This window comes from Chiloscyllium plagiosum, chromosome 20 (genome assembly GCF_004010195.1).
Source record: "Chiloscyllium plagiosum isolate BGI_BamShark_2017 chromosome 20, ASM401019v2, whole genome shotgun sequence".
NCBI classification, from domain to species: Eukaryota; Metazoa; Chordata; class Chondrichthyes; order Orectolobiformes; family Hemiscylliidae; genus Chiloscyllium; species Chiloscyllium plagiosum.
The window spans coordinates 37,771,379-37,794,592 of record NC_057729.1 but is presented as its reverse complement, the minus strand read 5'-3'; the positions used below and the strand labels follow the sequence as shown (position 1 = coordinate 37,794,592).

Below are 23,214 nucleotides of genomic sequence, written 5' to 3'. Positions count from 1 at the left end.
AAATGGGTGGTCAGGAGCAATGTAGCAGCAAATTACTGCAGATGCTGGAATCCGACTCAAGGTGTTAGCTTGCTTTCTCTCCATGGATGTTGCCTGACCCACTGAGATATTTGAGGAGAAAGTGAGGTCTGCAGATGCTGGAGATCAGAGCTGAAAATGTGTTGCTGGAACAGCGTCCTGAAGAAGGGCATATGCCCGAAAAGTCTATTCTCCTGTTCCCTGGATGCTGCCTGACCTGCTGCGCTGCTCCAGCAACACATTTTCACCATTGAGATATTTGGCATTTTTTGTTTTCCAGTCTGGAGCAATATTGGCCCAATAAAGACTGAAAAATCAGGAAATGGCAGACATGTTGAATCATTACTTTACTTCGGTATTTACTAACTCTGGTCACTTAATGCATGACACACTTACAGAAACATGCTCTTCTGTAACAAACTTCCCTTTGTTAGGGAGCCAATGACCTAGCAGCATTATTGCTAGACTACTAATCCAGAGACCCAGGTAATGCTCTGGGGACCTGGGTTTGAATCCTGCAATGGCAGATTGTGGAATTTGGCTTCAGTAAAAATTGGATTTATAACAATGATCAAAATTGTCAATTGTTGGAATTATCCATCTGGTTTACTAATGTTCTTTAGAGAAGAAAACTGCCATCCTTCCCTGGCTGACTTGTGAGTCCAGACTCTCAGTAATGTGGTTGACTCTTAAACTGCTTTCTGGGTAATTAGAGATGTACAATAAAGTCTGGACTCGCCAGCGATGCCCTCATCTGCAAATGAATAAAAGAAAATCAAAATTGTCTGATGTTATGCTTGTGCTGGTGTGTCTGTGCATGTAAATAACTGCATATAATATTCAGCTGTACTAAATGTCTGTTGAATCTTCCATATCACTTTACCCATGCCATCTCCCTTATATTAGAAGAGATGATGTAAACATTTCTGCCTCAAGTAAAATATCCTTCTGGAGGCAAAACGTGAAAACAGTGGGACATGCTATATTTTGAATGAACATTAAACCTCATCTACCCCTTTATATGGATGTAGGTGATGTCACAACATGACTTCAAAGTAAAGCAAAGAATGTTATCTTGATGAATTTTACCTGGTCATCACCATATTCCTGGTTTGGGAGTTTGTAATGTTTTGTGCTATCCAGGGACTGCACTTCAGAAAGTATTTCAATGGTTGTCAAGTACTTTGAGTGATTTGATGGTTATGAAAAGTGTTCTGAGGCCCAGATTTTCACTGCATTGGAGCACTTCTCCACCACGGTGAAAGATATCAAGAATCATAAGTCCGGTCCTCAAACCTGAAATTTCAAATGTTTGCAGGGATAGGATTGGTGGCAGATCCTGGTTTACAGATGCATAGTTGGTGGAGATAGGTGTCCATTTAAATGACCAGCTGCCTCCACTCAAATCTGATTTGTAGTTCCTGGTTTCTAGAATCCAGAATGTGAAAATTAGACAAGGAAAGTGCAAGCATATCCTCCAGGCAATTCTTTTGGATAGCCATGGCTGTCCTTTGCAGAACTGATGTACTGCTGTGGATATGGACCCAGGATGCATTGGAGGCGGGAAATCAGCGAAATTTCACAAGTTGTGAGGGGTGAGGGAGGCGAAAGTGGTGATCATGTGCCATTTGGGATCTTTCACTATGGAGCTAATTATGTATAAAAGGTGCATTAAAAACTGTGAACTTCCAATATGCCAACCTGTCAAAACATAGAGTTGTAGGATCATACAGCACGGAAACAGACCCTTCAGCCCAACTTGTCCATGTCAACCAAATTTCCTAAATTGAACCCATATATCTGTGGTTGAACCATATCCCTCTGAGTCTTTTCTATCCATGTTCCTGTCCAAATATCTTTTAAATGTCCCATTGTACCAGCCTCCTCCACTTCCTCTGGCAGCTTGTTCCATGCATGCACCACCCACTGTGTGAAAACTTTGTCCCTTAGATTCCTTTTAAATCTTTTCCCTTCTCACCTTCAACCTATACCCTCTAGTTTTGGACTCCCTTACCCTAGGGAAACGACCATGGCTGCTCATCTTATCTATGTCACTTGTGATTTTATAAACCTGCATAAGGTCACCCCTCAGGTCTTCTGTGCTCTAGGGAAAAAAAGTCCCAGCCTATCCAGCCTCTCCTTATAACTCCAACCATCCAGTCTTGGTAGTACCCTTGTAAATCTTTCTGGAATCCCTCTAGCTTAATGACATCCTTCTTATAGCAGGTCAACCAGATTTGTATGCAGTACTTCAAATGTGGCCTGATCAGTGTCTTGTACAGCGTAACATTATGTCCCAACTCCTGTATTCGATGCTGTCACTGATGGAGGGAAGCATCCAAATAACTTTTTCATGACCCTATCTACCTGTGACGCAGTTTTCAAGTGTGTCAAAGGTGTGTCAAGCAGTATTCTGTACCTGTATGCTTCTTTCAACCTTACTTGATGAAGGAACAGTGCTCCGAAAGCTTGTGATTTCAAATAAACCTGTTGGACTAGAATCTGGTGAAGTATGACTTCTGATTTTGACCACCCCAGTCATACACTGACCCCTCCACATTATGGACTATCAGCCTGTCAAAAAGTTTCAACCTGTTATTGTCAAGAAGCGTCAGTAACTGTCCAGATGTCTCATGATCTGTCAAGACTTGTCTACAAGTGTCAAGAAGTGTGAAGCCATGTTGAAGTGTTTGTGTGAATGCGTTTTTTTTTACAATAAGAGTGGAATTTATAAAATAAAATTTCAAGTCATGACATTTTGCATTTTCTCCAGTGTGCATAGAAATTTATAGCTACTAAGTGTATTGGCATGATATGTGGTGGATGAGGAGTTTTGGAGAATGAGTAAAGGAGCATTGGGATACGAGGGGCAATGGGGGTGTGTGGAGTGTTTTAGGTAGAGTGGGTTGCTGTGCATGGGGTGGGGGAGATGTGTGGGGGTGGGAGCACATGCAGGAGTTTTGAAGACTAGAGAAATAGCTTTTATTTTTATTTAAATCTTTGTACAAAGTGCTGAAGTCTTGAAGTAAACTCTTCAGATGCTTTGTTCCCAAATAGTTGTGTTCTTTGGTGAGGAAAAGTCAACTGGTTATCCTTCTTAATTCATCGCTGGTTTTGTTGGTCACAACAAGATTCATTTTAACAGGATCCTACTCTTGTAGATACTTATTCCCGATTCACATGTACTTATGTTTTAAAGAAAAGCCTAATTAACCGAGCTGCCTTGAGTTAAACAAAGACTGTACCTTAGGACATAGAACATAGAACAATACAGCGCAGAATAGGCCCTTCGGCCCTCGATATTGCGCCGACCTGTCAACTATTCTCAACTCATCCCCTACACTATCCCAAAATCATCCATGTGCTTACCTAAGGAATGTTTAAATCTCCCTAATGTGGTTGAGTTGACTACATTAGCAGGTAGTGCATTCCATGCCCTTGCTACTCTCTACGTAAAGAATCTGCCTCTTACATCTGTCTTAAATCTATCACCCCTCAATTTGTAGTTATGCCCCCTCATACACTCTGACGTCACCATCCTAGGAAAAAGACTTTCACTGTTTATCCTATCTAATCCTCTGATCATCATGTACGTTTTTATTGACTGCCCTCTAAGCCTTCTTGCCAATGAAAACAGGTTCAAGTCTCTCAGCCTTTCCTCATAAAACCTTCCCTCCAGACCAGGCAACAACCTGGTAAATCTCCTCTGCATTTTTCCAATGCTTCCACATCCTTCCTGAAATATGGGGACCAGAACTGTACACAATATTCCAAGTGTGGCCGCAACAGCGTTTCGTATAGTTGCAGCATGATATTGCGGCTCCGGAACTCAATCCCTCTACGGATGAAACCTAACACATGTATGCCTTCTTAACAGCACTATCCACCTGGGTGGCAACTTTCAGGGATCTATGTACATGGACTCCAAGATCCCTCTGCACATCCACACTACCAAGAATTTATTTATTAAACACAAGATGTTAAAACATGACGCCTGCACATGCACATCTTAGAAGTGTGAATTGAGTAAAAAAAGTAACAGTAAGAAAGAAATACAAAGTATTCTGTGGGTTCCAAGAAGAATGGACCATGCAACCTGAGGTGTGAAGGTCAGTGGGACCAGCAACACTGATATTGGGAGCGAAGCAATTGATTTTGAGACTCTCGGCTCGACAGTTAGCTTACAGACCTCAGTCATTTCTGACTTAATGATGATTTCACTGGTTTGCTTGGCCTCCAGCACTGAACGCATGGGAGAGACATTATTTTATTCGCAGCTCCACTATGTCTAATGGTTGTCTCAAGCTGTGACTTTCATAATACACTCGTCCACACTAGGACATCAGCCGACCAAAATGTACAGTCCAGGGGTTGCAGTTAGTTTCTGCAACATTAAAGCATATCTGCAGGAGATGCTTCCTGCTGAGAGGAGTAGTCTATCCATCATTACCTCTTCCTTTTCAGTCTCTTTGTTTAAGGATTTCACTGACATTCTATATTCAGTGGATTCACATAGGGCTTTCTCAGACAGGCACTAGTCATCCCTTGGCTGTATGCCCTCTATTGAAAACATATGTTGTAATTAAAAGTGCATTATATCCTTAAATAATTCAGAGCTATGATCCAATGTTTTGACACCTTGAACTTTTTTAAAAAATGAAAATATAATACTGCAGATGCTGCAAGATATGAAATAAAAACAGGAGGTGCTGGAGAAACCCAGCATGTCTGGCAGGATCTCTGGAGAGAGAATCAAAATAATCTTTTCATAATCCCATATAACTGTTCTTCGGAAATGAAAGGAACAGGAAAATGGTGGGTCTTTTTTATGCTGGAGACAGAAGGGGAGGAGGAGCAAATGGAAAAGATTGTAAAGATGCCCAGAACAAAATAAAAATACAGTGATAATGGTGGGAAAGAAGTGAGAAATATGTAAAATAGGAGAAAATAGGTCAGTTCTGCTAAGAGCAAAACCAACAGTACCTAAAAATCATGGCTAGAGGAGGATGCAGCAATCATCCTCTAACTGTGGAACCCAGTATTGAGTCTTACAGGCTATAAAATGTGCCAGTGGGAAATGAGATGTTGTAACTCCAGCTTGCATTGAGTTTCATTGGATTTTTTTTTCCACTTGAGTGTTTGTAAGCTTCTTTGCTACCTGTGCCGATGTTCTTTGAATGTGTTCCTGTAGGATGAGAATTTGAAATTCATATTAAATAAAAGTAATCAGCTTCATTTAAAAATTCTTTATCACTGTAATGAGTCAGATATAAGGCTGACAAATTACATATTTCATAGTGGGGCATAATTTTCAGGCAAGCGTCTTTAGGGATGATTTTCAATTATCAGCTACTTATTTCTTCTACATTCAACAATCAAAGCAAGGTTGGAGCTGACATCAAAGTCTACCTTATTCCAAGTCACTGTTGGGCCTGTAAATGGGTAAACAGTCTAATACCATGCTTTGGATATAAGCTTGTTCAATTATGAATCAAAGCATCATCAATTGTTTATAGGAATCCATCTATAATTTTAAGGAAGTTTCTTTGAAATATTTTCTAGTATAACTGGGCTGAATGTGCACTTATCAGGCATTAAGCAACCAATCCAATTCTACTTAAAGGTGTACTCAAGATGTGTTGATGGAGATACTTTGAGTGGAGCTAGCAGAGCAAATGGTGCAACAAAATTGCTGCAGCCCTACTCCACTTTCTCTGGGGTCAGCTCTTGCCCCTGCCCAACAACAGTCTTCTGGCTAACACAGCATTGAATTTGGCCAGTTGCCTTTCACAATGGGTGAACTGCAGCAGAGCACTAGTTTGAAGAGTGCAACTTGCACTGTAATTTAAATTGGGCCCAAGCCCTAAATGGTTGAGTTCTCCCATTGTTCTTATTGGACAAGTGGAACAGATGCTGAAAATGTGTTGCTGGAAAAGCGCAGCAGGTCAGGCAGTATCCAGGGAACAGGAGAATCGACGTTTCGGGCATAAGCCCTTCTTCAGCCCGAAACGTCGATTCTCCTGTTCCCTGGATGCTGCCTGACCTGCTGCGCTTTTCCAGCAACACATTTTCAGCTCTGATCTCCAGCATCTGCAGACCTCACTTTCTCCTCAAGTGGAACAGATGCTCCACTGACTTCTCATCAGTCTCCCTTTAAATTCAATCAGTTCATCAAAATGTGGTAATTCTGTTGAATAAAGTTTGCCAAAGGTCTTTATTTATTTTTGTAAGGAGAAAATTTGAACCACTTTACATGTTTAGCATTACAATGGTCTAGTTGCACCAGGTATTTTACAAAAGATTTCAGCAAAATTGTAAACATTATGTCAGTCTGGAGATTGGTATTGCCATTACGTGTAAAGAAACAATTGAAGACAAAAGATCTAACTTCATATTATTTCTATGATACATTTGTGAAGTATCTAAAATGTTCATGTGCTCTGAAATTAAAAGCCCTATGCTTACTTGAATTAATTATGTAATGTAACGAGTCAATTCTGTACACATTTATACTGCTTTGTTCCTCACTAATATATGAAATACCACTCATAGGATTTAATGATTCCTCTTTGACAAGATAACAAATTGCATGATTCAAGCATAGTACAAATATGTAACAAGGAAAACAGATCAGTATCTATAGTAACATGAAAACAGAAAGGCAATTAACAGATTAGAGGAAGATGAGGTTATAATCATATCATAGAAAAATGCCTTTATCTATCCTGGAGGGAGAAATTACAGCTTTATAATTATAACAGCAGAATGAAAATCAATGATCAGATATGTGATAAGATTTGTTATAAATGATTCATCCAAATGTATTATGAGAATTACTTCTAACTGCATTAATGGAAAGTATTTTGTGGTTAATGCTTATCTATGGAGCCAACTACTTTCATTATACACATTTGACATTTCCATCCCTCACTCATCCCATAACTCCCAGGGCCCAGCAAATGCTGGAGAGATCTTGTGCAAAAGATTTGAGCAAAGATCTGAGCCACCACTGATGGAAGTTAAGAAAGGTGATATTTTGTACCTTTAAATTATTTGAATTGTGTTCTATAATGTTCCATAATGGCACAGACACAGAACACAGGATGCTAACACCTTCAACATCTTAACATCTTATCTGGGCTGACACCAATTGTTACAGTTAACCTGAGAATGTAATTTTTAATAAATGTTTTGTGATTTACATATGAAAGAAGTGAAACTATCGTGGTCATTCTTACAGATGAGAGACTCAACAAACAAATCAAGGTATTTTTCAATGTATAATTTCAGTTACATCACACTGCAAACTTCTGCTATAAATTCTGTGTCTTACAACTGTGTCCTCCACAACCACCTGATGAAGGAGCTGCGCTCCGAAAGCTAGTGCTTCCATTTAAACCTGTTGGACTATAACCTGGTGCTGTGTGATTTTTAACTTTGTACACCCCAGTCCAACACTGGCATCTCCAAATCTTGATCAGTTAGAGTTGAGACAATCTCTATATCTCAGAGGTTGAGGCTAAACCAGATTGCAGAAGTAGGGGGAGATGAGGTCATGGAGGATTTGAAAACAAGGGCAACTACCTTGAAATCAAGGAGCTCGGTGTAGATCAGCAAGCATGTAGATAATTGAAAAATGGGACTCTTGTGAGCAAGGAAATGGGCAATAGAATTTTTGATAACTGTGTAGTTTATGGAGTGAATAATCTGAGAGGCTGGTCAGAGATGTTTTGGAATTGTCAAGTCTGGATATAACACAAGCATAACTGAGGGTTTCGGTCAGAGCTCAGCCAATGTAAGGGGAGACTGGGGCAATATGGAAATGGGAATTTACCATCGTAATGATGATACAGAGAAATGGCCAGATGCTCAACTCAGCATTACATATGACATTGAGATTGTGACCAGTCTCTCAGGTGTGCTGGGTGGGGCCTGGAGTTGGTAGCTAAGAACAGAACTGAAGGAAATATGCTGTCTTCTGTGTTCTGTCACTTCACATAACCTCAGAATTGTTGCAGCATAAACGCAGGCTATTCTGTACATTTTATCTGCAATTGCTCTCACAATGAACATTTTATCTAGTGTCATTCCTCCTCCTCCTCCTTCTTCTGTAATTTAAGTAGTATTCCAACTCGCCTGCCTATTTATGAGATAGATTTTTCTTATTATGTCCCCTCATGAGTCACTGGAGCTGACGAGAAGTGGAATCTTGTTGTTTACAAACTACAGCCCTCTAGTTTCTTCCACTGCCATTGCCCTAGTTTTAGGAATTTCAGAATGCAAGTCTAACTGGAGATTCCAATCTCTGAAAGGATAGAAATCTGGCAGAGTGGAATGAAGGGCAAGAAACCCAATCTCACTACAATTTGCCCTCAGGCTGACTACACCAATAAGTTATAATAGAGTGGAGGTGGGCTTATCTACTCATCCTAAAGCTACTGATGATATTATGGCAACATCCTTGGCTTTGTCACCATTTACACCTAAGGAGCAATGTTGTGGAAGTGGGAATCAGGAAAAGACTTGAATAAAGTAGGGTTACTCACCACACAAGACTTTATTTAGACTTCAGAGTCATTACCAAATAGTAATGAATACCACAGCAATTTGTTTCCTCTTTAAACTTAGTGAACACCTGCAACGGAGCAGCTGTGATGAACCTTTGTGTCTCATCAGACTGCACCTTTCCTGAAGGGACAGTACACCACACTAAAATCCAGAGAGACTAACAGACTGGTAGCCACAGCAAGTGTTAGTAGTGCCATGAGCACCCACTGTTAATGTTAACATCATCTCAAATGTCAGAAATGGGGTAGAGTCATTGTAGTTTTTCAGGGGACCAGAATTTCTAAATATTGTCCGAACGTTTCAGAGAACACCTCTGGGACACCTGGACCAACCAACCCAACCACCTCGTGGCTCAACACTTCAACTCCCCCTCCCACTCCACCAAAGACATGCAGGTCCTTGGGCTCCTCCATCGCCAGACCATAGCAACACAACGGCTGAAGGAAGAGCGCCTCATCTTCAGCCTAGGAACCCTCCAACCACAAGGGATGAACTCAGATTTCTCCAGTTTCCTCATCACTTTCCTCATTCCTGAAGAAGGGCTCATGCCCGAAACATCGATTTTCCTGTTCCTCGGATGCTGCCTGACCTGCTGTGCTTTCCCAGCACTACTCTAATCTAGACTCTGATCTCCAGCATCTGCAGTCCTCACTTTTTCCATCTAATCTCATGTATGTCAAACAGATTTAGTAATTTCAGTAGCCCTTTATTCCCTTTCTCAACAGTTATTAATTGATACCCTTCAAGTAAAAATCAGTTCGCCCAGAATTAATCTTTTATCCAGTGTCTCTTCTGTAGACCCAGAACAAAAATAAAATGCTATTCACCAATCTTTCTCAGGTTCCATGAATCCATGCTCATATGCCAACTCAGTCATTTGCTGATGTAGACATTGTAACGATTTAAATCTTGCATCTTCTGAGTTTTTTATTCTATAGAAGATATGTGTAGGTACCACAGTATTTCCTCCTAACTTTTCCTTTAGAACTCAGCTTTGTTTATCTTCTAAGAACTCTTTTCAATGCATCTATTTTGGCATTGAGGCACTCACCTGATTCAGGAATGGAGGGACTGCCTTATGAGGAGAGGTTGAGTAGACTGGGCCTATACTCATTGGAATATAGAAGAATGTGAAGCAACCTTATTGAAATATACAAGATTCTTAAGGCTCTTGACTGGGTACATTCAGAAACCTTGTTTCCCCTTTTGGGCACAATCTCAGAATAAGGGGTCACACATTCAACACAGAAATAAGGAGGAAATTTTTCTGAGGTTAGTGACTCTGTGGGTTTGTTTACCACAGGGCTCTTAAGGTGATCTTTAGATTAGATTACTTACAATGTGGAAACAGGCCCTTCGGCCCAACAAGTCCACACCGACCCGCTGAAGCGCAACCCACCCAGACCCATTCACCTCCATTTACCCCTTCACCTAACACTACGGGCAATTTAGCATGTCCAACTCACCTAACCTGCACATTTTTGGACTGTGGGAGGAAATCGGAGCACCCGGAGGAAACCCACGCAGACACGGGGAGAACGTGCTAAATTCCACAAAGTCAGTCGCCTGAGGCAGGAATTGAACCCGGGTCTCTGCTAACCACTGTGCCATCGTGCCACCCAGGTTTGCTCATTAATTATATTCAAGGCTGAGATAGACAGATTTTTCATCAAAGGATCATTCCTGATGAAGGACCTACGCCCAAAACATCGATTCTCCTGCTCCTTAGTTGCTGCCTGACCAGCTGTGCTTTTCCAGCACCACACTCTTGACTCTGATCTTCAGCATCTGCAGTCCTTACTTTCTCCTAGATTTTTAATCTGTAAGGACTCAAGGATTAGGAAAAAAGGCAGAAAATACATTTGAGGATTATGTTGACACCATTACTACTTTTCCTTCTCTCATTCTTGATTTGGAATTGTGAACTGAACTTGAGTATTGAACTTTGATAAGCAGCTTGCTTTCAAAATAAAATTCAGATAAGGTCATGATCTCATTGAATGGGGCTGAATGGCCTCCTTTTACTCCTATGTCTTGTAGTCTTATACTTTTGAGGAATGCTGATGGAATTTGTCTCCAATGCATCATGATTGAGTGAACTGTAGAGTATTGGATATTTTGGGCTGTATCTCATGCGTCTTGATTTTCATGAATTATCCCACATAAGAAATGTTTAAAAATTCCTTAATAAATTTGAATTGGCTGTCAATGGTTGTTATCCACTGATACAGGTATTACTTCAAATTATCATATTAGATTTATTGCACATGATTTATCAGCCAGCAGGCATGTTGACTATGATAAGTGTTCATCATCTAATCTCAAAATGAGACTTAAAATTTGTCCAAAAATAACACTGGGGAACATTTAAGATTTTATACTGGGAATCTGTGTTGCCATTGGAATTGTTCTCACTGCTTCAAGCAATTCAGGTAATGAACTGTCAACTCAATTTTGAGAAAAGGATTTTAACACAGCTACATGTTTAAATCCGTACAGCAGTCTGCTACTGGTTGAGTAATACTTCTGCCATGGGGGCTAATTATTAATTCCTGAAGTTATCATCCCACTCTGGAGGCTGAGGCTGACATTTCATTGCAGTGTTCAGGGAGTGCTGCATTGTTAGATGTTCCACTTTTCTCTTTGAAGCATTAAAGCAAGGCCCCATCTGTGCTCTCAACTGGACAGAGAAAATCCTGTTGCACAAATGTCCGCACTAACATATATTCCTTCACTAACATTACTAAAACAAAAAAGTAACTGGTCCTTCTTGTTGCTTTTTTATTGTGAAACCTTAAGCCTTTTTTTCTGTACTCTATTAATGACTAGAAAAATGTGTGTGTGTGTTAGACAACTGAAGACAACATTAATCAAATCTTTAATCAAATCATTTAACTTTAGAACCAGACTGACTGTGTTAAACAGATTGTCAGGAAAGGTAATCACCGCAAACACACGAAAGGAACATTGTGGCTGTAATGTCTGTAAATGTTAGGTACCATCATAATCTCATGAAGGGCTAACAGCGATAGACAGCTCAAAAGAAAACAACTGATACAAAGGGAAGAGGCACTCCAATGATATTGAAAAACCAGAAGGATTATTAGCCTGGGGATGAAATGATCGCTATGGATAAATGGGTTGGGGAGTTGCTTTAAAAATACAAAAGACTTCACCGTTGTGGAGTGTACACTGTCCAAGATTCAATTAAATGGAACAAAGGACCTCAACAGAGACCCATCTGGCTTTGCACAATGGAACACTGTAATCACCATGCAAATCTTGTAACCTGAGGATGATCAAGGAGCCTGCATAAGAGATGTGATTGTAAGACATATAAATATGACTCAAATTGCGATAAGGGAAGCAGTCTCTTGTAGTGCAGTTCCCCTCCCAGGGGAACAAAAGGACGTAGACAAGTTTGTGGAAAGGGCAAACAAGTAGCAAATGAAATTCAGTGCTGAAAACTGTGGAATGATTAATTTTGGGAGAAAAACAGAATAACAATATAAAGTAACATTTCCATTCTGAAGGGGCCGAAAGAGACCTAAGTGTATATACGCATAAGTCATTGAAGGTGTAGAACTGATTGCAAAAGTGTCGAATTAAGCATTTCATATCCCAGGCTTTATAATTAGGGGAAAGTGGGGACTGCAGATGCTGGAGAGTCAGAGTCAAAAAGTGTGGTGCTGGAAAAGCACAGCAGGTCAGGCAGCATCTGAAGAGCAGGAGAGTTGATGTTTCAGGCATAAGCCCTTGCCTAGAATGCAAGAGCAAGGAAGATACATTAAATTTACATAAAACACTGGTCCAGCCTCAACTGATTATTGTATTCTGTTCAGAAAGGATGCAAAGGAATGAGAGGGAATTGAAAAAAGATTCATGGGAAGGGATAGAAGAATGAAGAGTTTAAGTTACATAAAGTGTTTGTAGATGTTTGGACAGCTTTCCCTGGAGAAGACTGAGAAGAGATTTTGAAAAAAGGTATTCAAAATCATGAGGGAACTGGATTGAGTAGATAAGGAGAAATTGTTCTTGTTGGTAGAAGGATAGAGAAGAAGGCATAGATATAAGGCAAAATATCATGTCAACACAAGAAACTTTCTTATGCATGAAATAAATTGCTTGAGAGATGATTTTTTAAAAAATCTACAATGTGGAAACAGGCCCTTTGACCTAACAAGTCCACACCAACCGTCCATAGAGTAACCCACCCAGACCCATCCCCTACCCTATATTTACCTCGGACTAATGCACCTAAACTACACAACCCTGACCACTATGGACAATTTATCATGGCCAATTCACCTAACCTTCATATCGTTGGATTGTGGGTGGAAACTCAAACAGACATGGGGAGAATATGCAAACACAACGCAGACAGTTGACTGAGGTTGGAATCAAATCTGGGTCCTTGGTGCTGTGACGCAGCAGTGTTAATCACTGAGCCACCATGTGTTGGAACCAGGTTCAATCAAGCCATTTAAAAGGGAAAAGGGCTGTTATCTGAAAAGGAAGAATATAGACTCATAGACCTTTTCCATGATAACATAGGCACAGGTCTAGTCCCTTTGAGCCCTCAAACATGCCCCTCTATTCAACGAGCTAATTATTTCAACAGTGGATAGATTCTATGCGCGTCTAACTATAATGTTAAAGCTGAGTGCCTTCTTTATGAAAAGAAAATCTCATTACACAGTATGGGCTATGTCTTTTGCTATTTTCAGGTTTTGTATATGTTTTACATGAAATCTGATCAGGTTGGCAGTGCAGAGACAGTGGGAGATGACAAGCTACAGTAACATAATCAGCAGTCACTTTGGACCAGCTTCACAACCTGTTCCTGCTGCTGGAGCAATTTCCCAGAGATGGGATGGGACGCAGAGTGGATGCACGCTCCGAAGAAATGTCCATTCAATGAGCATATTTAAAGATCCAGTTAAGGGCATTTTCCCAGAGGGTTGTATCTGCTGACATTGCTGAAAGCTTCTCATTGCACATGCGTAGTACTCCAGTACTGCAGTAACATCATTCTATCCCAGTTGTTAATATCTGTTGTGCTTATTTGGTTGCCACCATGTTTTTACTGGCATGTTGTTATACAAAGAGTGTATGCATAATGAGAAGCCTTTGGCAGACACAGCCTTCACAGAGCATTTAACGTTTTACAGAAAACCAGTTAAAATCCCAGTCATTGTGTGTGGTGGCTGCCAGATTAATAGTTTTCGAGGAGAAAGTGAGGACTGCAGATGCTGGAGATCAGAGCTGAAAATGTGTTGCTGGAAAAGCGCAGCAGGTCAGGCAGCATCCAAGGAACAGGAGAATCGACGTTTCGGGCATAAGCCCTTCTTCAGCCATTCCTGAAGAAGGGATTATGCCCGAAACGTCGATTTTCCTGTTCCTTGGATGCTGCCTGACCTGCTGCGCTTTTCCAGCAACACATTTTCAGCCAGATTAATAGTGACGGCCTCCCTGTAGTACCCTAAAGAAGGGCTGGCATTGCAGCCAGAGTCCATGGCACACAAAAAAATGGGCTTCAAGCAGGGAAGGAAGCAATTATAGCTCCAATAAACCTCCATGAACAGTTTTCCTTCATTCCCTTTTAAAACAAGTTCTCATGAACTCTTTTTCCCCACTGGATTCTCCCTTCTGTATATCTCTCCCAGTGGCATAACTGAGTCTTCAAAGCTGCCAACCTCCTAATTGTGCTGACAGTATCAGGAGCTTTTCCATTGCCCTTAATAAAATGAGGGCCTCAAGGGTGATCAATTAGGAGGATACCTGTGGTAACATTGGAGAGCAGTTCCAGTTCTGAACAGAATGGGTTTGGGACCCATGAAGTCAGGTTTTTGACAGACATGGAAATTTTCAGATATATGATTCAGACAGTGAAAATTTCAATAGCTCCATCATAGTAAAATAATTTGCATTTTAATTGTACTGCATAATTGTTCATCCATAGAAATATGCATTGAATTGTCACTCTAATCATTCTTTTCCTGCACTTTGCCCAGGAGCTTTAAAATTTATCATTATCGTTGGAATTTAAATATTTTGTTTTTTTTTAGCAAAGCATGAAAATGTCATGATTGGTATGTTTTTACAGAATCAAACCAATTATCGTGTACTAAAAGGCAAAGCATAACCAAACATGCTGTAAAAGACCTTTGTAATCAACTTTGCCAAGCCCTGAGGTCCACGTTATGACTAATGAACTTGAAGTTGTTTTCGTCCAAAAGCAACTAATGTGAATGTGTGGGCAATCATGCACGCATTTCTTACTCAAGCTATTTTCTGAATCATTTTTCTGCAGGCAGTTGCTCATTTGATGAGTATTACAGCAGCTGTGGATACATTCTGGCTCTTGGGACCAATGGATTCACCTGGGAGCAAATTAACACATGGGAAAAGCCAACCACAGACCCATCTGTGCCAACAGGTGAGTAAATCTGGCAACAGTCTGATAAAACAAGCTTCTGCTCTAACACGATATAGAATCTGTCAGTGTGCTATCAGTGTGAATTTGCAATTAGTAAGCATGAGAATGCATTCTTCCAGTCAAAACTAGAAAATGCAGCATCTCAAAATATAAAGCTAACAATCTCAGATATAGCTATTGCTAGCGTGTTCCATGCGAAAATTATAATTTTCAAATGTATTGTGCTGAATGTCACATTATTCAATAAGAGAACTCAATGAATTCAGGGGCAGTATGACATACCGCTAACTTTTGTCTTTTACCTGGAACCATGCAATAAGATGCACTGACAGCACACCATAATGAGGGCTCAACACAGTCTCTGTGAGCATGCATTGTATTATAGTTTTAGTTCAGCAGCTAATGTCAGTCATTGAGAGTCCTTTGGGGTTTTTCTCAATGTTAAATTCAAACTCACAGCCAGATTAATTTGTCAAAGTCAGGAACAACTTCTGTTTTCTTGCACAGAAGGTATACAGATGGGCAGGTGCACTTTAACACAGTGATTCGAGACCTTTGTAATAATTGGTGAACAGGATCACCTTTTTGTGCCTGTTGCCCTCTAACGTTCTTGCAGTCAGGTTATAAACATTACTTTTTGATAACCAAACTTGGAAGAACTCATGGCTTCAATCTTCTCAGTGTAGGTTTGGCTCATATTAATGTGATGCATCATCTGTTACTCACATGGTTGTAATTTGCAGATAAAGCAACTGATTTTAAGGTAATTATAAATCTGAAATCATCACCAAAGCTATTCAACACCAGGTATATCAGTAATAATAGTTTAAAAAAAAAGACTTTGTCACTGTGATACCTGACTTCAAAGTTGATCTGCATAGGAATGGTAATATTTACTTGACAATAATACACAGTAAATACATGGCTGACAATATATGAATAAAGTTATTTTATTGGCATGAAAGATTGCTAACTTCACTTGTGTCACTTTTGAGTTATTGCTGCTTTTTATATGAATAAAATAATACCAGTAATGTCCTGTCACTGTTGTGGTACTCCAAGTCTTGCTGTAAGATAACTTTAAAAATGTAGAATTAGAGCATTTGTGATAATTCATTGAGCCAATAAAGTTATTAATTTATACTTTCAATGGAATTCACTGTGTTTCATCTATTATGCAAAGTTGAGAATCCTTGTCAGTTTTGTTTTGGAAATAAATGCACTGATGTGCTTTCTGCATTCTTTTACTGATTTCTCAGTTGATTTATGAATGGCAATAGTAAAATTCAACTTGAGAACAGCATCCTCTGTATTTCCCAGCTTCCTTCTGTTGTTTTTTCTGGTGACCTGTCATCATATATGGGCAGGGTCTTGCTAAGGCTCTGCAGGTGGAGGTAACATGGGCTTCGTTGGGTTTCTGACCATTTGTATTTTTGGAATGCAACATGTGGGACCCTAGTGGTCATCATTTCAGCCTTTGACACGAGACATTTTGCGCAAAAAAAATTAAATGAAGCCCATGCAATTGTCTCAAAGTTAGACAGTACATCAGTTATGTGAATTTTGCCTTTTTATTTTAAATCACCTTGATCACTAAACACATTTTTCACATCTCGAGATCTTTCAGATATTGCCGTCAATTTGTGTGAAGCACAGCTAGTCTTCTCAATGTTATCTTTTTTTTATCTCAATGTGTCAATTATATCAGGACCATAGTCTGGGGGCTGCTCAGGAGCAGATAGAATAGAGTATCATGAACAAAAGTGGTGTAATAATGAACTTTTAAGTGATGTATGACACAAAGTCATATTGTAACTCTTCTCAAAGGCTTACACAGCATCAAGATCCAGTGGCAATATTGCAGAATCTTGCATTGAAACAATTCTGCAATTGAAGGGGTAGTTTTATCAATTTCTAAGCAAGAGTGGGTCTGCATCATAAAGGGGGAGGGGTGAGGAATAAATATTAAAAATCTGAATCCCAACTCCAGTTGTCAAAAAAGTTTAAATGCTAAATGTGTTATCATATCAACAATGCATTAAAAGCTTGAGTAGACAACTTCCAAAGCAGCAAAACCAGTAGAAAAACTAATAATACTTGGAAATGAACACACATGGAAGTGCTAGATCAAAAGTCAAATTGCTGGAGAAACTCAGCAGGTCTGGTAGCATCTGTGGAGAGAAATCAGGAGGCGGGGTCACTGGACTCGAAACATTAACTCTGCTTTCTCTGCACAGATGCTGCCTGATCAGCTGAGTTTCTCCAACCATTTTAGTTTTGGTCTTGTACGTCCATGTGAGTTCATTTCCTAAACCAAAAACTGCAATGGTTGGAGAAACTCAGCTGATCAGGCAGCATCTGGGCAGAGAAAGCAGAGTTAGTGCTTTGAGTCCACTGACCCCTTTCCTGCTTTCTCTTCACAGATGCTGCCAGACCTGCTGAGTTTCTGCAGTTCTTTCTGCTTTAGTTTCAGATCGCCAGCATCCGCAGAAACAAAGCGCAGACTGGGTGTTTGCTTCAAAGAACACCTATGTTCTGTCTGCAAAAAAAAAGCCCTGAGCTTCCAGTTGCTTGCTATTTTAACACATCCCTCTGTTCCCTGGCCAGCATCTCTGTCTCAGGCTTGCTGCAGTTTTTCAGTGAAGCTCAGTGCAAGCTGGAAGAACAGCACCTCATTTTCTACTTGGGGACCTTGCAGCCTTCGGGACTTAATATCGAGTTCAACAATCTTGGAGCTTGAGCACTTTTCCCCTTGCTTTCCCCCACCTCCAGAAACCAGGCCTTGTCATTACATGGGTTGCTCCCACACACTATCCATTGTCAGTCACAAATAGTCCCCATCAACAGTTTTTATTCCCCCAAACTGACTTTTAACTATTTCATTGTCAGCCTAACTGTTTTTCCCACTCTTTGGCCTCTATCTTCCCCTTCCCCCTGCCCCATCCTTTTCCCAGCTCCCATCTGTTCAGAAGCATGGTTACTGGACCCAAAATGTTAACTCTGTATCTCTCTCCACAGAAGCTGCCAGACCTGCTGAGATTCTTCAGCAATTACTGTTGTGTATCTGCAGTTCTTTGTTTTACTTTGGACATACTGAACCTCCATTTTGGGGTACGCAAGAGAGTCAGCCCACAATTTGTCATTTGCCAGTTTTACTGGATCCTTCTTCTGGGTGAACCCCCTCATGCCTGCTCTGCCATTCAATAATATTACAGCAGATCTGATTACTCTACGTTCCTGCCTACCTGTAGTGACTTTCACCTACTTATCAAAAATCTATCTTTCTCTGCCTTAAAAATATTCAAGGACTCTACTTCCACCAACTTTGAGGAAGAGAGTCCCAAAGACTAACGATGCTCTGAGAAAAAAACTTCTCTCTGTCTTAAATGGGGAACCGCTTATTCTTAAACTATGACCTCATTGTTCTTGATTTTCCTGAAGAGGAAATATCCTTTCTATATGCACCATGTCAAGACCACACATGATCTTACATGTTTCAAGCAAGTCAGATCTTACTCTTCTAAACTCAAGTGGATATAAGCCTCACCTGTCCAGCCTTTGTTCATAAGACCACTTCGGCATTCCAGGTATAAATCGAGAAACTCACTGAACTGCTTCCTAATGCATTTGCCTCCTTCTTTAAGTAAAGAGACTGGCACTAAACACAGTAGTCTCACAAGGCCTCACCAATTCCCTGTCAAACTAAAGCACAACTTCTCAATTTTGTAGTAAATTTCTCTTGCACTAAACAATAATATTCTGTAGTTTTCTGAATTAATTGCTGTACCCACATGTTAACCTTATGTGATTCATGGGTGAACATACACACACGTTATCAGAGTTCTGCAATCACTATTTTGCTGCTGACATTATGTCATGGGTTATGTGTTCTTAAACGCTTGCATTCATTCAAAGTTCATTTCCCTGGTATTTATAATTAATTTGTTACAAATGGATTAACAATTGCTAAAACAGTGCAGACAGGTATTTCAGGTGAACATGATCAGTATTTTTATGCTAGCCCCCAATTGTATGATTTCATCTTTTTTGTTCTTGTGATGAGGATTACAATGACCTTTACCACCTGAAAAATGCCAGGCCAGTAGGCACATGCAATCACCACCATTTCCAAGATCCCCTCCAAATCACACAGCATTTTAAATTAGAAATGTTCAAAATTGGGTGACTCATCCTCTTAAACCCCATCCCAGCTCTGTGGTTGAACCTACCCACAGACCACAGTGTTTAAGAAGTCAGCTCTCCACTGACAAGTAGGCAATTGAGAGCAATTAAGGATGAATAATAACTGCTGATCTTGTCAATGATGCTCATATCCCATGAACAGCTTTTTAAGAAAAAAAGGTGTACAACATGCTGTGCGAAAGAAATAGAAAGTTGGCTTTTCGTATGATGAAAACAAAATTATAATTGTGCATCAGAGCATCCACAAATTATTTTGAATGATTCCATGTTTGTTATTGTTTTTAGTAAATATTCTGTGCTGCAAGAAATCGAGTTCAATAAGGCATCTTATCGAAAAAACAGGGAGGTGGGCAAAGGGGGCGAGGTTGTCTTGTTAGTTAAGAATGAAATTAAGTCTATGGCACTGAATGACATAGGGTCAGATGATGTACAGTCTGTGTGCGTGGAGTTGAGGAATCACAAAGGCAAAAAAACCATAATGGGAGTTAAGTACAAACGTCCTAACAGTGGTCAGGACCAGGGGCACAAGATGTACCAGGAAATAGATAGGGCACGTCAGAAAGACAAGGTCACGGTGGTGATGGGGGACTTCAATATGCAGGTGAACTGGGTGAATAATGTTGCTGGTGGATCCAAAGAAAGGGAATTCATGGAATGGCTTTTTGGAACAGTTTGTGATGGAGCCCACGAGGGAGGAGGCTATTCTGGATTTAGTGCTATGTAATGAGCCACACTTTATAAAGATCTTAAAGTAAGGGAACACAGGAGGCAGTGAACATAAGATGGTAGAGTTCAGTCTGCAGTTTGAAAGAGAGAAGGCAAAATCGGATGTAATGGTGCTACAGTTAAATAAAGGTAATTGGGGCAAGAGAGAGGAACTGACGAAAATTGACTGGAAGTAGAGCCTAGTGGGGAAGACAACAGAGCAACAATGGCAGGAGTTTCTGGGTGTAATTGAGGATGCAGTACAGAGGTTCATCCCAAAGAAAAGAAAGATTACTCTGGGGGTGGGGGGGAGTGGAATTAGACAACCATGGCTGACAAAGGAAGTCAGGAAATGTATGAAAGAAAAAGAGAGGTGCCCAAGAGCACTGGGAAATCAGAAGGTTGGGAAGACCACAAAAACAAACAGAGGATAACAAAGAGAGAAATAAGGAAGCTCAGGATTAAATATGAAGGTCAGGTAGCCAGTAATGTTAGAAATGATAGTAAAAATTTCTTTCAATACTTAAGAAACAAACGAGGAGTAAAAGCAGAAATTGGGCCGCTCCAAATTGATGCAATAAGGCGAGTGATGGAAGATAAGGAAATAGCTGAAGTACTTTGTATCAGTCTTCACAGTGGAAGACATGAGTAATAACACAACAATTAAGGAGAGTCGGGGGCAGAGTTGAGTGTGGTAGCCATTACAAAACAGAAAGTGCTAGAAAAGCTAAAAAGTCTAAAAATCGATGAATCTCCTGGTTCCGGTGAGCTACATCCTAGAGTTCTGAGGGAGGTGGCTGAGGAAATAATGGAGACATTGGTTGTGATCTTTCAAAGTCACTGGAGTCAGGGAAAGTCCCAGATGATTGGAAAGTTGCTGTTGTAACTCCCTTGTTCAAGAAAAGATCAAGACAAAAGATGGAAAATTATAGGCTGATTAGCCTAACCTCGGGTTGTCGGTAAAATTCTAGAATCAAATGTTAAGGATGAGATTTCTAAACTCTTGGAAGTGCAGGGTTGGATTAGAACAAATCAGCATGGATTAGTAAGGGGAGGTCATGTCTGACAAACCTGTTCAAATTCTTTGAAGAGGAAACAAATAGATTAGACCAGGGAAACCCAGTAGATGTTATCTAACTAGACTTCCAAAAGGCTTTTGATAAGGTGCCTCATTGGAGGCTGCTGAGGGCGCATGGTGTTTGAGGTGAGCTACTGGCATGGATTGAAGACTGGCTGTCTGACAGAAGACAGTTGGGATAAAAGGTTCTTTTTCAGAATGGCAGCTAGTGACAAACGTGGTGTCCCACAGGGTTCAGTGTTGGGGCCGCAGCTGTTTACTTTATATATTAATTATCTGGTTGAAGGGACTGAGTGCATTCTGGTGAAGTTTGCCAATGATACGAAGTAAGGTGGACAGGCAGGTAGTACTGAGGAGGTGGGGAGGCTGCAGAAAGATTTAGACAGTTTAGGAGAGTGGTCCAGGAAATGGCTGATAAAATTCAACGTGAGCAAATGTGAGGTCTTGCACTTTGGAGAAAAGAATACTGGCATGGACTATTTTCTAAACGGTGAGAAAATTCATAAAGCTGAAGTACAAACGGATCTTGGAACGCTAGTCCAGGATTCTCTAAAGGTTGACTTGCAGGTTGAGCCCGTGGTTAAGAAAGCAAATGTAATGTTGTCATTTATCTCAAGATGGTTGGAATGTAAAAGCAATGATGTGCTACTGAGACTGTATAAATTCTGGCTAGGCCCCATTTAGAATACTGTGTCTAGTTTTGGGCCCCGCACCTCAGGAAGGACATACTGGCACTGAAGCGTGTCCAGCGGAGATTCACATGGATGATCCCTGGAATGGTAGGCCTAACATATGATGAACGGCTGAGGATCCTCCGATTGCATTCATTAGAGTTTAGAAGGTTGAGGGGAGATCTAATAGAAACTCATAAGATAATGCATGGCTTAGAAAGGGTGGAGGCTGGGAAGTTTTCACCATTAGGCGGGGAGACTAGGACCTGAGGGCACAGCCTTAAAATTAGAGGGGATCAATTTAGAATGGAAATGAGGAGACATTTCTTCAGCCAGAGAGTGATGGGCCTGTGGAATTCACTGCCCGAGAGGGCAGTGGAGGCCGGGACGCTAAATGTCTTCAAGGCAGAGATTGATAAATTCATGATCTCGCAAGGAATTAAGGGATAAGGGGAGAATGTGGGTAAGTGGAGTTGAAATGCCCATCAGTCATGATTAAGTGGCAGAGTGGACTGGATGGGGCGAATGGCCCATCTTCCACTCCTATTCTTATGGTCTTATGGGCTCTGCCAATCTTCCTCATTTCGCAAGTAGGCAATAATGTTGAATCTCTATCTTTAGGGACAGGAACAGAAGATCACACAGTAATTCCAATATCATCGAGACACAAAATGAAACCCAAACATATCTATGTTGCCACTTATGTTTGTTGCTTTCAACATTTTCCATTAAATTCAAGTTAAATTCCTTAGGAAAAAGGCAATTTTCCTGGGACACAATAGAGATGAAACCAATACTTGTGCTGCAGACAACCGTAATGTTTTACATGACAATTGTACCGAGTACCTCGGATTTAATCATAGAATCATAGAGATGTACAGCATGAAAGACCCTTCGGACCAACTCGTCCATGCCGACTAGATATCCCAACCCAATCTAGTCCCACCTGCCAGCACCCGGACCATATCCCTCCAAATCCTTCCTATTCATATACCCATCTCGATGCCTTTTAAATATTGCAATTGTACTACCTTCCACCACTTCCTCTGACAGCTCATTCCATTCACGTACCACCCTCTATGTGAAAATGTTGCCCCTCAGGTCTCTTTTATATCTTTCCCCTCTCACCCTAAATCTATGCCCTCTAGTTCTGGACTCCCCCACCCCAGGGAAAAGACTTTGTCTATTTATCCTATCCATGTCCCTCATAATTTCATAAACCTCTTTAAGGTCACCCCATAGCCTCTAATGCTCCAGGGAAATCATCCGCCGACATTTCTGCCACCTCCAAAGAGACCCCACCACCAGGGATATATTTCCCTCCCCACCCCTTTCCGCCTTCCGCAAAGACCGTTCCCTCCATGACCACCTGGCCAAGTCCACGCCCCCCTACAACCCACCCTCCCATCCTGGCACCTTCCCCTGCCACCGCAGGAACTGTAAAACCTGCGCCCACACCTTCTCCCTCACCTCTATCCAAGGCCCGAAAGGAGCCTTCCACATCCATCAAAGTTTTACCTGCACATCCATTA

General features: G+C 40.8%; 1 protein-coding gene across 6 annotated transcripts in view; it reads left to right on the top strand.

The window, feature by feature from the left end:
* The window catches only part of LOC122560178 (receptor-type tyrosine-protein phosphatase T-like), a 1,397,629-nt gene that overhangs the window by 334,264 nt on the left and 1,040,151 nt on the right, over positions 1-23,214 (top strand). For all 6 annotated transcript variants that reach the window (XM_043710562.1, XM_043710557.1, XM_043710558.1 and 3 more), the window contains exon 2: positions 14,900-15,025. In XM_043710562.1, coding sequence (XP_043566497.1) covers positions 14,900-15,025 — 126 coding nt within the window. The remainder of the gene's footprint in view (positions 1-14,899; positions 15,026-23,214) is intronic.